The following is a 14,092-nucleotide window of genomic DNA, read 5'->3' on the forward strand; positions in this document are numbered from 1 at the left end:
AAGCCTTGTGCTCAATTGACTTTTTTATTAAAAAAAAAATACTTGAATGTTTTTTTCAGTTTTACAGTTATATCTTCTTTTCCATACTATATACAGTCGTACCTTGGATCCCAAGTTCCGGTTTCCAAACGTTTTTTTGGAACCCGAATGTCTGGCAGGGCTTCCAGCTTCCAATTGGCTGCAGAAGCGTCCTGCAGTCAATCAGAAGCCGTGCTTTGGTTTCCGAATGTTTTGGAAGTCAAACAGACTTCTGGAATGGATTCTGTTCGTCTTCCTGTACAATAAATCTATTTGACTTCCCACCCAGCGTTTCATGACACTTCACGATACATCTCATTTGGCTGCATATACATTAGATCCTTCACCCAATTTTCCACACCCTCTTAGCTTTCATATTGTCAGCTGTTGGTCACAAAGTACCCCTACCTGGAATTTATGTGCTCAATTGACTTTCATGCAGTTTGAAATGAACTTTTTAATCACACTAACAGTGGGACAATATATCAGTCTAAATTTGCTTCACCTTTGCGCTAGGAGAAAACGAAAATGAGGTTTGTGTGGGGATTTGATAAAGGGGGATACTTATCTCTATTAGCAGCCTCGTGTGTCCTTGAAGGGTTTTCTCACACCACAACTCTGAATGGGTGGTGCTTCAAATCCCACAGAAATTGATCTTTTTGCCTCAACTTCATTGAAATGAATGTACTTTTGATTTATACACTTCCATATCTAAACTTCTAGTGTTTGCCTTTCTACAAAAGCCCAAGAATGAGGAAGCAGTGTGCTTCAGCCTTCCCTTTTCATGACCAAATGAACAGATTTAACAAACTTAGTTGGTCTCTAAGGTGCTACTGGAAGGAATTTTTTTATTTTGTTTCGACTACGGCAGACCAATACGGCTACCTACCTATAACTAGATTTTTTAAGAGACTTTGTTGACCAAGTGAAACTATGGCTCGTCTCCTGCCACCACTTTGCCCACCAATTGCCAAGAGTGGGACAGGCACCCAAGCAGCTGTATTATCTGTCATGTATGCCAGCCCAAAAGCCCAAATGCCTGTTGAAGAAGATGCTGAAAAGATCCGATAACTATGGAATGTCAAGGGTGTTAAAGGAAAAGTAAAGAGGAGGAGGGAACTGGCCTGATTGAGTACTTGCCAGTTTGAGTTTCTAACCCTAATAGGGTTACTTAGAAGCCAGATGAGTATCTCAACTGTGTGGTTAAAAGACCAGATTGATTCTGCAGTTTTCCACACCAATGCCTGGTAGACGGTTTTAAGTTATGTAAATATTATTCAAATAGAGCTGATTTATGTAACATTTATACAAGTAACAGAAGTACACACAATCCCTGTTGTATCTGATCAAGACATGCTAATTAGTATATAAGATTGCTGTTAACCTGCAGTTTACCTCCCTGTCATGTTATTTTTGGGAAATTATTATTTTTAATTAAACTGTATCCAAATGTTTCCTTTTCTTCTCTGCAATCTGTTAGTATTCTTATAAACGCTCCCCTAGAGACATTAATGAGCTGGGAGTGAGGAGAAAAATGTAAAGACACTGTAAAACATTACTGATTGACATCATATTCTAACGATCAACTCAAGAAAGACTTGCCGTAATGCTTTTAATAGAATGAAGAAATCATTACTTTCCAAAAGCAAATCCCCCCCCCACTCCATCATACTATTCAAGGAAAGTCTAACTGCATTACTGTTTGCAAGAAAAGAAAAAGATCAAAAGGTTTGTAATACAGACACCAATAAGAGATTTTATTGGATCTAAAAGGATTACAAGCCACAAAAACCTAAAGTACAGGCTCCCAGCGAACAGGCACCAGTGCCGCCAATACAGGACAAGGAGATGTGGCAAGAAGGTTCCTCAGCAGTTGCCCTTTGTGCTTATATGCCCAAGACATGATTCTGAGAGCAGGAAACAAATTAGCTTTGCTCCAGAGCAGGAAGAAGATCTAAACACTTCCATCAAAGCCCCATCTCCAATACAGCTGAAGGGGCCGGGAGTTCACGGTAACTTCAATATTTTGGTCTCTTCACCTCAACCCTGAAAATACAGACATTTTATGAGACACATGATACAGAAGAGTCCAATACAGAATACAGCTCACAGGAAGTAAAATTTACAACCAGTGGGACTTCAGCACCAATTCAACTCTTTCAGGCCTGCACTCGAATCTTCAGAGTTGCACTCCATCACAAAAGCAGACACGCTCACTAATGCGAATAATCTGCACTGTGTGCAGTAATACGTATCACCTTTCCAAGCCATGAGAACAAAATATGGCCTTGCATAACCTCAGGGATGCACAGTTGCTAAAACATACAAAAGAATCCTTCTGGCAAGTGCCAGATCATAAAAACTTTTCCTTCAGCTAACAAGTACTGCAGAGACAAGGCGTCTGCTAGAATCCAGTTACAAGCAGAGCATCAGAACTAAAGGACCAGAGAAGAGCTTCAGCCTTTGTACAAGGCTGACATGGTGAAGGCTGAATGGGCACATAATTTCAGTGGGATTCTGATCTATTGGCACCCGCATATTGCCAGCAATAAAACCGTACTGGGGTGGATGAAATAGCAGATAAATTGCATGGGCAAAACTCTACAGCTGCGCACCCACAAAGCATTCTGAATATTCAATTAAGAGGAGACATCAACATCATCAACATCATCATCATCATCATCATCATTGGGGGTTGGACTCGATGGCCCTTGTGGTCTCTTCCAACTCTATGATTCTATGATTCTATGATCATCATCATAATTTATTATTTGTACCCCGCCCATCTGGCTGGGTTTCCCCAGCCACTCTGGGCGGCTTGCAACAAAGATTAAAAATACATCAAAATGTCACACATTAAAAACTTCCTTGAACAGGGCTGCCTTCAGATGTTTTCTAAATGTCAGGTAGTTGTTTATTTCTTTGACATCTGATGGGAGGGCGCTCCACAGGGCGGGTGCCACCACCAAGAAGGCCCTCTGCCTGGTTCCCTGTAGCTTTGCTTCTTGCAGTGAGGGAACCACCAAAAGGCCCTCGGTACTGGACCTCAGCGTCCGGGCAGAACGATGGGGATGGAGACACTCCTTCAGGTATACTGGGCCGAGGCCGTTTAGGGCTTTAAAGGTCAAAACCAACGCTTTGAATTGTGCTCGGAAACATACTGGGTGAGTCCCTAGTTTTATGTGCACCCCATAGTTAATGAATCATAGTTGGGGGTCTGGACAATTGGACTTGTGAAAGGTGTAATTTGGCTTCACTTTTTAGGAATGTGGAAAAAAAATATGCATGGGTCAGAGCAAAAACCTACAAGGAGAATATTCCTCAGTTCATACATGCTGAACCCTCACCCCCTGGATCAGAAGTCCACCACAACTAAGTCACAGCACTCTGTTGAAGACCCATACAGCAGCAGATTCTCAAGTAAAAGCGTTTCTACTAACCCATCAGCCTCCAACTTCTTCCTTTTCTCGATGATCTGCAGAGAAGTTAAAATCACCGCATTACAATTATTGTATTATGTATACAGGGTTGTATCCAATGACATAATTAAGTTTGCGCAAGGACTTCCACTTGCACAACACCCCCCCCCCATGCCTCTCAGATCTGTTCAGGAGGAGGTTTGGGGGCAGCACTGGCAGAGGGCAGTTCCACTGCACAAACCAAACCACTACAACCCACAACTTTTAAAACTTCCTATGTTAGGACGGTACTGAGGTTTAGCAAAGGAGCATGCAACAACACATAACAGAAAACAACTGATTTCTAGCAGGCTAGATCAGCATTTGATCTGTTATACAAGGGAAAGCAGAGGAACAGTCTACAAGTTCTATAGGAGGAGGCACTGTTTTCCTTGCTTGGCTTTCTCAGCAGCAATAGAATAAACAGGATTGTAGAACAACTTGGTAATACTGAGCCAATACATAAAGATGGAGAAAATATATGCATGTGACTGAGTAAGCTGGCCAAAGATCCATTCTCCTTTTAATCTTAAAATAAACTCTGGAAAGTGTCTCTGGCACTCTGAATACAGTTCTGAAAAAATTACACATTCAGATGGAAAAAGGGAATATAACTAAAGAGCCATTCTGCTCAAAATGCTCACCGCACTGATCTTTTTCCACTGCCGATCCAACTCCGCTTTGTCATTGGTCTCCTTGAAACGACGTGTCTTACGGCCTTCAGACATCTTAATTCCATACTGGAAAGCCGCTCTAGGATAAAACAGCAAAAACTCTAAAATGGAGGTGAAATTCCTTCAGCAGGAAGGCTAGGTTCAAAAAAGCCTTCCCATGGTCTAAATATACATTCCCACCAATTTTACAGGAAGCAGCTGACCTGTAGGGTCCTCCCAAAAGCTTAAAATGTTGGACCCACCATAACCCACTGCTTCTGCTTCTCCCATTCTTACCCTCAGGACAAGTGGCAAACTTACTTGGGCAGAGCCTCTTTGTTATTCATGTACTCGCTATATTCTTCTTGTGTGTCAAAGTCCCAGCGACCAAGGGGTCCCTTTTTATTTCCCTTGAGGAGAGAGAGAAAAAAAGATAATCTTAACATATCCATGTAGGAGAACCATATTTCTGCAGGCCTCCCTAAGAAACAGCAACCAAAAATTCCACTGGACTCCCCACAACTATCATGCCAAGGAGGAACGTTTAAGACCACGCTGACCCTTGCTATAAGAGTTTTCTACTTGCAAGGAGGTTGGTTGTTATATTGAGGAGCACCTGGGGTGGGGGGAAGATTAGTGCCACACATGCAGCCTGAAGCAGTAGAATCAAATCTACACACTTCATTCTGCCACAAGCCAGGCCAGAGTGTGAGGAGCTGCCACCACACAGTCCAATAGGAAATGAGAGTCATGTGAAATCTTAGGCAATCTACACTTTAGGAGATATCACAACTAATAATATTCCCCCCCAAATATCAGCCCCACCCTGAAGTAGAAATGCTTATCTTGAAGCTAACCAATTGACAGTTTACCTGATCCATTTTGCTGTAGTCTACTTCTTCATCACTATCCACAGCCATGTCATCCATGCTAAAAAGAAAAGGGATACAATTGGAAGCTCTTATTTATACTTGCAGCCCCAAGTCTGTATACTTCCAAGTTTCACCAGTTTGCAAAGATTCCAGATTAATATAATTAGCTTGCCAGTGAAGAGGAGTACTTAACCACAAATATGGCAAACAGCTGCCCTTAATATCGTCCACTAAAGATTAGGGTAAGGCAAGTAAATATCTTGCTTGGCTTCATGTGGTTCCCCAGAGCCCACTCCCCATTCCGAGGAATACTTACGTCGCAGGGTAGCATTCAGCATAGCTGTTTGACATCCCAAAGAAGTCGCCCAATTGCTTTTTGTCTTCAGGCTTTTTTAATGTGCCCAAAGTTAAGGGAAAATATAATACAGGCATATCTAGGGTCAGAAAGCATCTGACATAGGAAAGTGTTGTCACCCCAAAGTAATTGGGGAGTTTAGATCTATAGGAGATGACAGGAGAATAGAAAAGAAGCAGTCAGCCAAGTCCCTCATTTCTCCTTAGCAAGCCAAGGAGTTAATGGCCCCAAAATTTGATGGTAAGAGATGGACCCTCCCCACTTATTGCTCCAATTCTCCATCTATAGCAGCTACTTCTTTATGGACACCAGCAGCACATGAGGCAAGTTACAGGTGTTAGGGAATACCTTTTCCCTACACGTTTGTCTCACAGTGGTAATTAAAACACTCTACCATGTTAGTTCAAGGCAAGGAAATCTTCCCATCCCATCTTGCTCTCAGAAGCCAATAGCCAGCAGCTTCTTGGTCACTTGAAACATACATGGATCTCAAAAAGGAAAGATGGGGAAAGGATCGCCTATGAACAACAACTGAATACTTAAAACGAAATGCTTCTGCCTAAAGGACCAGTGTCTTCTGGAGCTTTCCCAACTACACAAGAGGAAAATATCACCTTCAAATGAAAGTCTGAGCCTAGAGCGAGAGACAATTTTATATAAAAGAGGTTAGTAAAGATAAATCGAACAGCCAACTGTAGCTATTTGCACCCAGTGTCAGCACACATTTGTATATACATATAAAAAGGATATGATTCTGGCCCATCCCAGCCACCTGCTCCAGCAAACTTCTCATTGATTGATTTAATCAACTCTTTGGCTGAGCCAGGTCCTGGAAACAGTTTCATAAGAAGGTTAAGAAAGAAGCATACCTTTGGTTCAAAAGAACCTTTTATTTTAATGTTTGAAATGGTTAAAAGTTAAAATGTATAAAATTGTGAAAAACCAATTTAATTTTTTTTAAAAAGAAAGAAGCATACCTTTGTCGATATCAATGGGCTAAGGAGGAAAGAAAGAGCACATTACTCTAACATGGCAACTAAAAAGCAAGATGAACATCAGTCTTTTGTTGGGAGAGGGTGAAGTGGTGCAGGCCTGTTAAGTGCTAATTCTTCTCCATACATACAGTATACTCCACTGCCTTCTCTCCCTTGCCAAAATATTCATCCTGAGCCCAGACTGGAAAATCTGCACCATTTAACACAGTCTCAACTTATTTAAAACAAATCACCAGTATCAAATTATCCCTAACTCTAGGAGGATTTTATAACCATTTTATCCCAGTAGTGTTTGGGTGCCAGGCAGAAACATTCCTCTTCTTCCAGTTGATTAAACCATCTATGGCCTTTTAAATGTGGGTGATTATTTTTTGTTTGTTACTATGTTATGTATTTTTGTGTTTTTATATTGTAACCTGTGACCCTTGGAGGAAGGGCAGCATAGAAAGTTTTCATGGCCAAAGTACTGTCTGCTCACCTCGTCATCAGCTTTGGGTTTCTCAAAGTAGCTGTGCCTCTTCTTCTCCTCCTCACGTTCACGCTCTCTCTCTCGGTCGCGCTCACGATCTCTCTCATGTTCCCTGTCTCGCTCTCTCTCTCTTTCCCGCTCTCGGTCCCGTTCCCTGTATCTCTCTCGCTCCTTCTCTCGTGGCACTTTTGCCGCAGACGGCACATAATCACCAATGTCCTCAAAAATACTTTTTGCCAAAAAGATACAAATTAAAAGGGCATGAAACATAAATATACAATAGCCTCAAAAATAGCAGAACATTTCTTACAGGCTTCTTGAACAAATTACTCCATCAATCAATCCTGCTACCAATCTGATGGATCCTAAGGTGGCTTCTTCTTGCTAAAATATTACTGTTTCCTGCGCTCTGGGAGAGTGATAAGCCAAAATTAGCCCACTTTCTAACAGACAAACTCCGGCCCTCCAGATGTTTAAGACTACAATTCCCATCATCCCTCCCAAGGTCTGCTGGAGGAGCTTTCAAGACCTCTCATTTCAACCAAGTAAGAGCTTCTCGTCAAGGGTGGCAAATGCAATTAAAAGGAGTCTTGCTAAAACCCTGGAGGATAATCCACCCAGCAAAGAAGGTAGATTACTTACCTCATATCTGCTTCTGGAGGTTTCTTTTCATCTAGTTTTCCTACAAACAGAGAGAAGTCAGAATAAACCTACTTCTGTATTCATGTTATCTGTTTCATCTTTGTTGTCTTAGGAGGGGATAATGAAAACACTACACTGCAGATATATGTGGCATCTGTGCATTGTGGCATGTGAAACTACATGCTTGACAGTTGAGATCACTCAGCTTGTGCCTCTTCACCTCTCGAAGATTCAAGAAGATGAAGATTAAGTACAGATCACCCTAATTTCTCCCATTTTAAGTGGTTTCCTCAACTAGGAACTCACCCCTGCTGTGTAAAAAACAACAACACTAGCATCAGAATTCTGATAAGCAAAACTCTGGTGTCTCTCTGCCATTTGTTTAATTTGTACAAATTTTAATGACACTTTCCCTTCAATGCCCCTTGTGCTTATGGGAAAAGATCCCGTCAGATCCATACATCCTGTCAGATCCCAAAATACAAGGCCCACCTTTGTCTTTCTTCTTCAACTTTTTGTTACGAGTGCCTTGCCTCAAGTAGGAAAGAATCTGGGTCAGTTTACTGATAACGATGTCATTTGTAGTCAGTGTTGTTTGGGCCTAGAAGGAAAGTCAAAGGTATCAGACCCCAATAGATAATGTGTGCCTCATCATACACACAACAAGAAAAGCACCTGCTAATTCAGAGAAACCATTCATAACTTATACCTCCATGGTAGGGCAATCTGCCTTGCTTCGGATCAAGGTGGTAGGAATATCTGTGTCTGCATATTCATCATCAAGATCCACCACATACGCCATCCTCCCTGGCAGGAAGAGCTCATTTCGCTCATATGCCTTGCTCTTGAATAGCATTCGGTAGATGTTTCGACCTAGGATTTGGTGACACTAGAATATTTTAGTTACTTGCTCATGGTACCGTGATTGCAACCAAGCTTCATAGAACATATATGAACATGCCTACCCAAACGAGTCTTGAATTCAATTTTGTTTTCTGGATCTTCATCTTTTCTAAAGGAGAAACAAAATGAATAGATATAATATGCCTCTTCTCTAGACTACATTCTCTGTTAAGCTAGAACAGGCATAGGCAAACTCCGGGCCTCCAGATGTTTAAGACTACAATTCCCATCATCCCTAGCTAACAGGACCAGTGGTCAGGGATGAAGGGAATTGTAGGCCCAAACATCTGGAGGGCCGGAGTTTGCCTATGCCTGAGCTAGAAATTCACAGGCCAGAGTTTGTCTTGTTACCACTTACTTGGTTTCTTTTTGGGGCTTCTCCATCAGTTCCTCTTCTTCCTTTTCTTTGCTGGAAATCTCAGCACGCACCTGACCAGAGAGAAATTTTCTTCAAAATGCTAGAAGAGTCCCAAAACCCAACAAATTGGATAAGGTTTAGATGCCCTTTATCTTACACGTTGGCAAAGGAATGTATGTTGCTCTGGAGTTACCTGTGTGGCAGTATCAATTGGTGATCTACACAGAATATATGAACCTGAAGTTATTTGTATGAGACTGTGTCAGTGTTATGTTACTCCTGGTTTTGTTACTAATTTGGGGTGGATGTGATTTTTATCACACCATGTGTGCTCTGTATACAATGTATGTTGGAAAACTCAATGAAGACTTTAAAAAATGCTACTCTAAACTATAAATAATTTATAAACAATATTGAAAACTGAAAAACAAATCAACAGTACTGTTTGTTTGTTTGTTTGTTTGTTTGTTTGTTTGTTTGTTTATAATAGCCTTAATCTCTTCAGGAAGAGATAAATTACCAGAACAAGGTGGAGGCTGAATAAAGTCAAATTTCCCCCACCTGTTGCTTTATTCACATCTGAAAAATACAGTCAGTGGCCATTCAGACAGAGGAAGTACCAGGTGACCACATATATGAAGTAGTTTATCTTATGCAGTTATAGGCCAACTGCATAACTTAATAACCAACAACAATCTCTTAACAACCAAATCTCTAGCAGCCAATAAAAGACACTGAAGATTTATGAAAGACGTTCTTCAGAAAAAGCATTGCAGAAAATTAATCAGCTCTTAAAGCAGAGAACATAACCCAGAGTTATTCCAAAATTCCAGACAAGTTTAATACTACATAGATTATCATAGTGTTCTTGATCAAACAGAAGTAAAAAATCCTTAAAGGGACAAACATTACATATCAAATATGGAATGGTGGCAAAGTGAATAGCAGTTTAGCTATCAACAACATGCATTACTGGAGATCTCACTGAACACATGGGGAAGAGGTTCTCCAACATGAGAATTGCTCATTTACTATTGATTGTATCATCTGGCTTACCTTCTGTAGCAAAGCAAAATCCAGACCCTTCACCAAGTGAGTGTGCTCCATGTCACCACCCAAGAATTTGGACTCCTGAATCAACTGCCGCCTCTTTTCTGCAGCTGATTTGTCCCTAATGCAATAAAAAGAACTCCATGACATCAGAGCCACATTGTATTGCAAAGCAGAAAGGCAAAAACAGTGACTGTACTCACGCTTCTGCAGTGGGTCCCACTGCCCTGTAGTTAGCAGTTGTGCTGATCAGCTCCGTTTCCTCGTAATCCTTGTTGACACCATCTCTTCTCTCCTTTGCACGGTCCCTGTATTTCTCAGCCAGCTCCCTCTCTCGCTCAATCTCTTGTTGGCGAAGCTTTGCATAGTAGCTGGCGTGAGAAAAACAAACCGATTATCACTGAAATATTCAGACCATGGTATTATAAGAGAATTCCCAGTTCTCTTAACAGCGTCAGATAGTAGCTAGAATCGTGAAGGCTTGTCTCTGGCATCTCCAGTTAAATGCCTTTTTTCTGGATCCTGCCTCCCTGAAGTGATGGCACATGGCTACAGGCTTTGTAGACATGTCACCAATACTTCCTGCTCAATTATTTCAAAGGCCACAGAAAGATCTAATAAGATCAAGAAGATAAGCAATACCCCTCAAGCTCCAAGTGAATCACTGACTGAAGTCACAAGTGTAATCTCAGCACTACAACAAGGGTAAAAGTCAAGATGGCAGAAGCACTGAAAACAAAGTTTCCAGGTGTTTCTGAAGATGTCCATTACCACCACTATACAGAAGGTAATTCAATGGGGATAAATAAGGCACAATATTTATTTTAAGGTCAACTAATCACTGGGTATCCCTCTCTTAGCGAGGAGACAGCCAAGAGCCCGACTTTTTCTGGCAGGGTTTTTTATTTAGGATTTTTCCTCCACATTAAGGAAACATCAGGGCCTTAGGAAAGCTTTGGATCAAAATCTCTCAATTTACCTTTTCTTTTTTCTCCTCCGAGCAGCTGGATCTTCATCTTCATTGTACTCTCTTGGCATCCTAAACAGGACAAAAAATTGTGCTCACAGAATGCCCAACTTTGAGACAGTGTGCTACGAACATTTCATGCCATTTAATAAAACAACTAGCTCAGTCAAAGGAAGCCAAAGGTGACCATGAAAGCCTTCCGAGTAAGAGTTTTGAGGCTGCTTTAAGATCTGCATATAGATTTTGAGAGCTAGGTAGCATACTGGCAAAACCTAGGAGCTGCAAAATCCCCCAAACAAATTTTGCCCCAGTCATATATGGTAACGTTCTCTCAGTCTCTGCGCATCTCATTAACAATTTAGGATAATACTATCTTATCTCTCATTGCTGTAAGGACTGATATAATGTATGTGAAATGCTTTGAACACTCAAAAGCAGGGGTAGCCAACTTGATGCCCTCTTGGTAGCCAACTCCCATCCAGCCTAACCAGCATGGCCAATGATTAGGGTGATGAGAGTTATAATCCAGCAACATCCAGAGGGCACTAAAAACAATACTGCTGCTCTGAAGTGTTATATTACTGCCAAGCATGATCACTACTGTTTTAAGACCAATGTATTAGCCTCATTAGATACCCAATTCTGAATTTAGTTTCCTTCTATTTTGTGCCCAAATTATACAGAATACACAAGCTTATGCCAAAACTAAGTACTGAATAAATATGTACCAGCTGACCAGGGGTGGGCGGGGGACAGGGAGAAAGACCTCAACAAAGTTTTGTTAAGTAGTACAGAAATTACATGCTTACTCATGATGGCGAGATTTGGAAGGTGGTGCAGATGTTGGAGCTGCTCGTGGGGTCATAAGAAGTTTTCGGAAGTCTTCATTGGTCAGTTTAGATCTAGAATAAAAACAATTGTGATTTACTGCCAAAAAAACCCCCACAATACTTTATCCTGCCTTCAACACACCATGGTACAAGATTTACTGAAGGACAAAAACTTTCCAAATTCCATTTTATGATACCAAATAGCCAACATGCTTGTATGGACTGAAAAACCTCTGCAAGCAAAACAAAAACAAAAAAACAGGCATCCATTGGCTAACCCATGGGTAGGCAAACTAAGGCCTGGGGGCCAGATCCGGCCCAATCGCCTTCTCAATCCAGCCTGCGGACGGACTGGGAATCAGCGTGTTTCTACATGAGTAGAATGTGTCCTTTTATTTTAAATGCATCTCTGGTTATTTGTGGGGCCTGCCTGGTGTTTTTACATGAGCAGAATGTGTGCTTTTATGTAAAATGCATCTCTGGGTTATTTGTGGGGCACAGGAATTTGTTCATATCTTTTTTTTTCAAAATATAGTCCGGTCCCACCACAAGGTCTGAGGGACAGTGAACCAGCCCCCTGCTGAAAAAGTTTGCAGACCCCTGGCTATCCTGTCCTCCTCCACTGGTTGAAGAAGGAAAATTAGCTGATGGATGGTGGGACAGTGGTGGGTGGGAGGACACATAATAAAAACAAAATGCATCAGGGCCACTGCAGGACACACTATTGTTCCACCATGATTTGGTAACTGTAATGAACTACACATGATTCCCTCATCTGCACTGGCTAGAATTCCACTTATCCAGTTCTTTTGGTCCTTTGCAATAGTAGTGGCATGAATCCAGAACTTTTCAGTAGTCTTGATAGCCGGGCTCATGGTTGCCAAGACCCCTTATCCCAAATGACATGCTGCATCTCTGTATGACGCAATGGACAATCCCCTGATCCCACCTCCAGTTTCAAGTTCAGGACTGTCCATGTGGTTGCCTTGGAATTCACTATCCCAGCACAACTGGTAGGATAATCCCACCCCTCCCCAGCTCTAAGGTAGAAAAGAGAAGGATGGGCAATCCTTGAATCACCCTTGCTTGAAGCCAATAATACATTCACCACAGTGAGTAGTTTAGTTACACTTGGACAGCAGCAATGGTAAAAACAGGACACTTGAACCAACACAAAACATAACAAAAAGTTCTACTCACTGGTGAAAGGAATGAGAATCATCCACCTCATGGCCATCTGGGGCCAGAGGATTAGAGAACGGCTCACCTAGAAAGAAGAAAAAGAAGTGATTCCAAGCCAATGCGGTGCCAGACATGTAAACACACCATTTGCACAGATTATTGCAGGGTTTTCATTCAGAAATGAAACCAGCCAGAGAAAAAGAAACAAACAAACAATGAAGATGTAACTTCAGTGTGTCAGAGAGACAGCACATTTGCAGAAGAGACTGGAGACAAAGTTAGCAAAGAGCAGGCGGCTCTAACAGCAAGAGTGAGGAACCTACACACACACACACACACACACAATGTTGTTGAACTACAATTTCCATCAGCCCCAGCAAATATGGCTAACGGCAAGAGAAAAATGGGAGTTGTAGTACATCAGTGCCTGGAGGGCTGCAGCGTTTTCCCCACAGCTGCTCTGGATTGCCACTGCCTACCCAAGTTAGGATCGCCCCCTTCCTTCCCAGCCACCCCACAGATTAAGTCCCAGGCAATGTGCCACAGGCGCAACTAAGTTCATTTATCTACCTGCCGGTATTTCACAAAACGTGCACATTCCTTGGTCGTTAAAACAACACAAAACCCTCAGAGCGGTTTACACAAAGGTGAGGCGATAAAATCGAGGAAGATTCACAACCCCACACTGAAACGTGGGGAGGGTGTTTTCGGCAGGCGCCCCAAAGGGGGACACGGCCGCGCTCTTCCGGGGGCGCCGCGGGCCTGACGGGGCGCCGGCAACTCGCGCCGATTCCGGGGGGCGAGTGAGGGGGCGAGGCGGCGGCCGAGAAGACGACGAAAACTCGTCTCTCAGACGCGGCCGCTGCCTCAGCCGGCAACTATACCCCCCTCCCCCCGGAGAAACACGGCCCGCCCCCCGCCCCCTCCGGAGACACTCACTCTCCCGCTCCGGCATCTTCGCTCTCGCCCTCGCCGCCGCCGCCCGTCTCGGCCTGAGGTAAAAAGAAACACAACAACAACAACGCAGCGAAAGCCCTTCGCTTTTCCCACAAGGCACCGCGCGGCGGAAGGAGGCGGCGGAAGGGGCACAGCCTGTGGCCCACAACGCCCTGCGCGGAGATCGAGAACATAGAGAGACGTAATATTATAAACCTGTCATTTCCCTCAATAGCAAAATTCCGGGTTTACTTGGGAAGCCACGTACAGTCTTTATTATTATTATTATTATTATTATTATTATTATTATTATTATTATTATTATTATTATTCCCCTGGCATGGGGTTGGGGCGTGAAAATTGACGCTGGAAATCCACCCGGGAATGTAGCATGTTTACCAAGA

General features: G+C 42.5%; 1 protein-coding gene across 1 annotated transcript; it reads right to left on the bottom strand.

Moving 5' to 3' along the window:
* Positions 1-1,747: 1,747 nt before the first annotated feature.
* Positions 1,748-13,840, bottom strand: IK (IK cytokine). Its single transcript, XM_077933518.1, has 20 exons — positions 13,692-13,840; positions 12,771-12,837; positions 11,550-11,642; positions 10,753-10,812; positions 9,977-10,144; positions 9,780-9,894; positions 8,724-8,794; positions 8,428-8,474; positions 8,172-8,335; positions 7,955-8,063; positions 7,463-7,502; positions 6,830-7,049; positions 6,334-6,352; positions 6,105-6,185; positions 5,318-5,396; positions 5,002-5,059; positions 4,451-4,539; positions 4,121-4,229; positions 3,459-3,493; positions 1,748-2,064 (listed from the first exon to the last, which is right to left on the bottom strand). Exons 1-20 carry the CDS (start codon positions 13,705-13,707, stop codon positions 2,037-2,039), a joined length of 1,668 nt encoding a protein of 555 aa, XP_077789644.1. The 5' UTR covers positions 13,708-13,840; the 3' UTR covers positions 1,748-2,036.
* Positions 13,841-14,092: the final 252 nt, after the last annotated feature.

This window comes from Podarcis muralis, chromosome 8, assembly GCF_964188315.1.
Source record: "Podarcis muralis chromosome 8, rPodMur119.hap1.1, whole genome shotgun sequence".
Classification (NCBI taxonomy): Eukaryota; Metazoa; Chordata; class Lepidosauria; order Squamata; family Lacertidae; genus Podarcis; species Podarcis muralis.

Coding starts and splice junctions, on each gene's coding strand:
- IK (XM_077933518.1), bottom strand. Junction 5,397..6,104: donor CTGGGATGGGCCAGAATCAT/ATCCTTTTTATA, acceptor CTTTGGGCACAT/TAAAAAAGCCTGAAGACAAA. Junction 3,494..4,120: donor AGTGGAAAAAGATCAGTGCG/GTGAGCATTTTG, acceptor ACTTCTCTGCAG/ATCATCGAGAAAAGGAAGAA.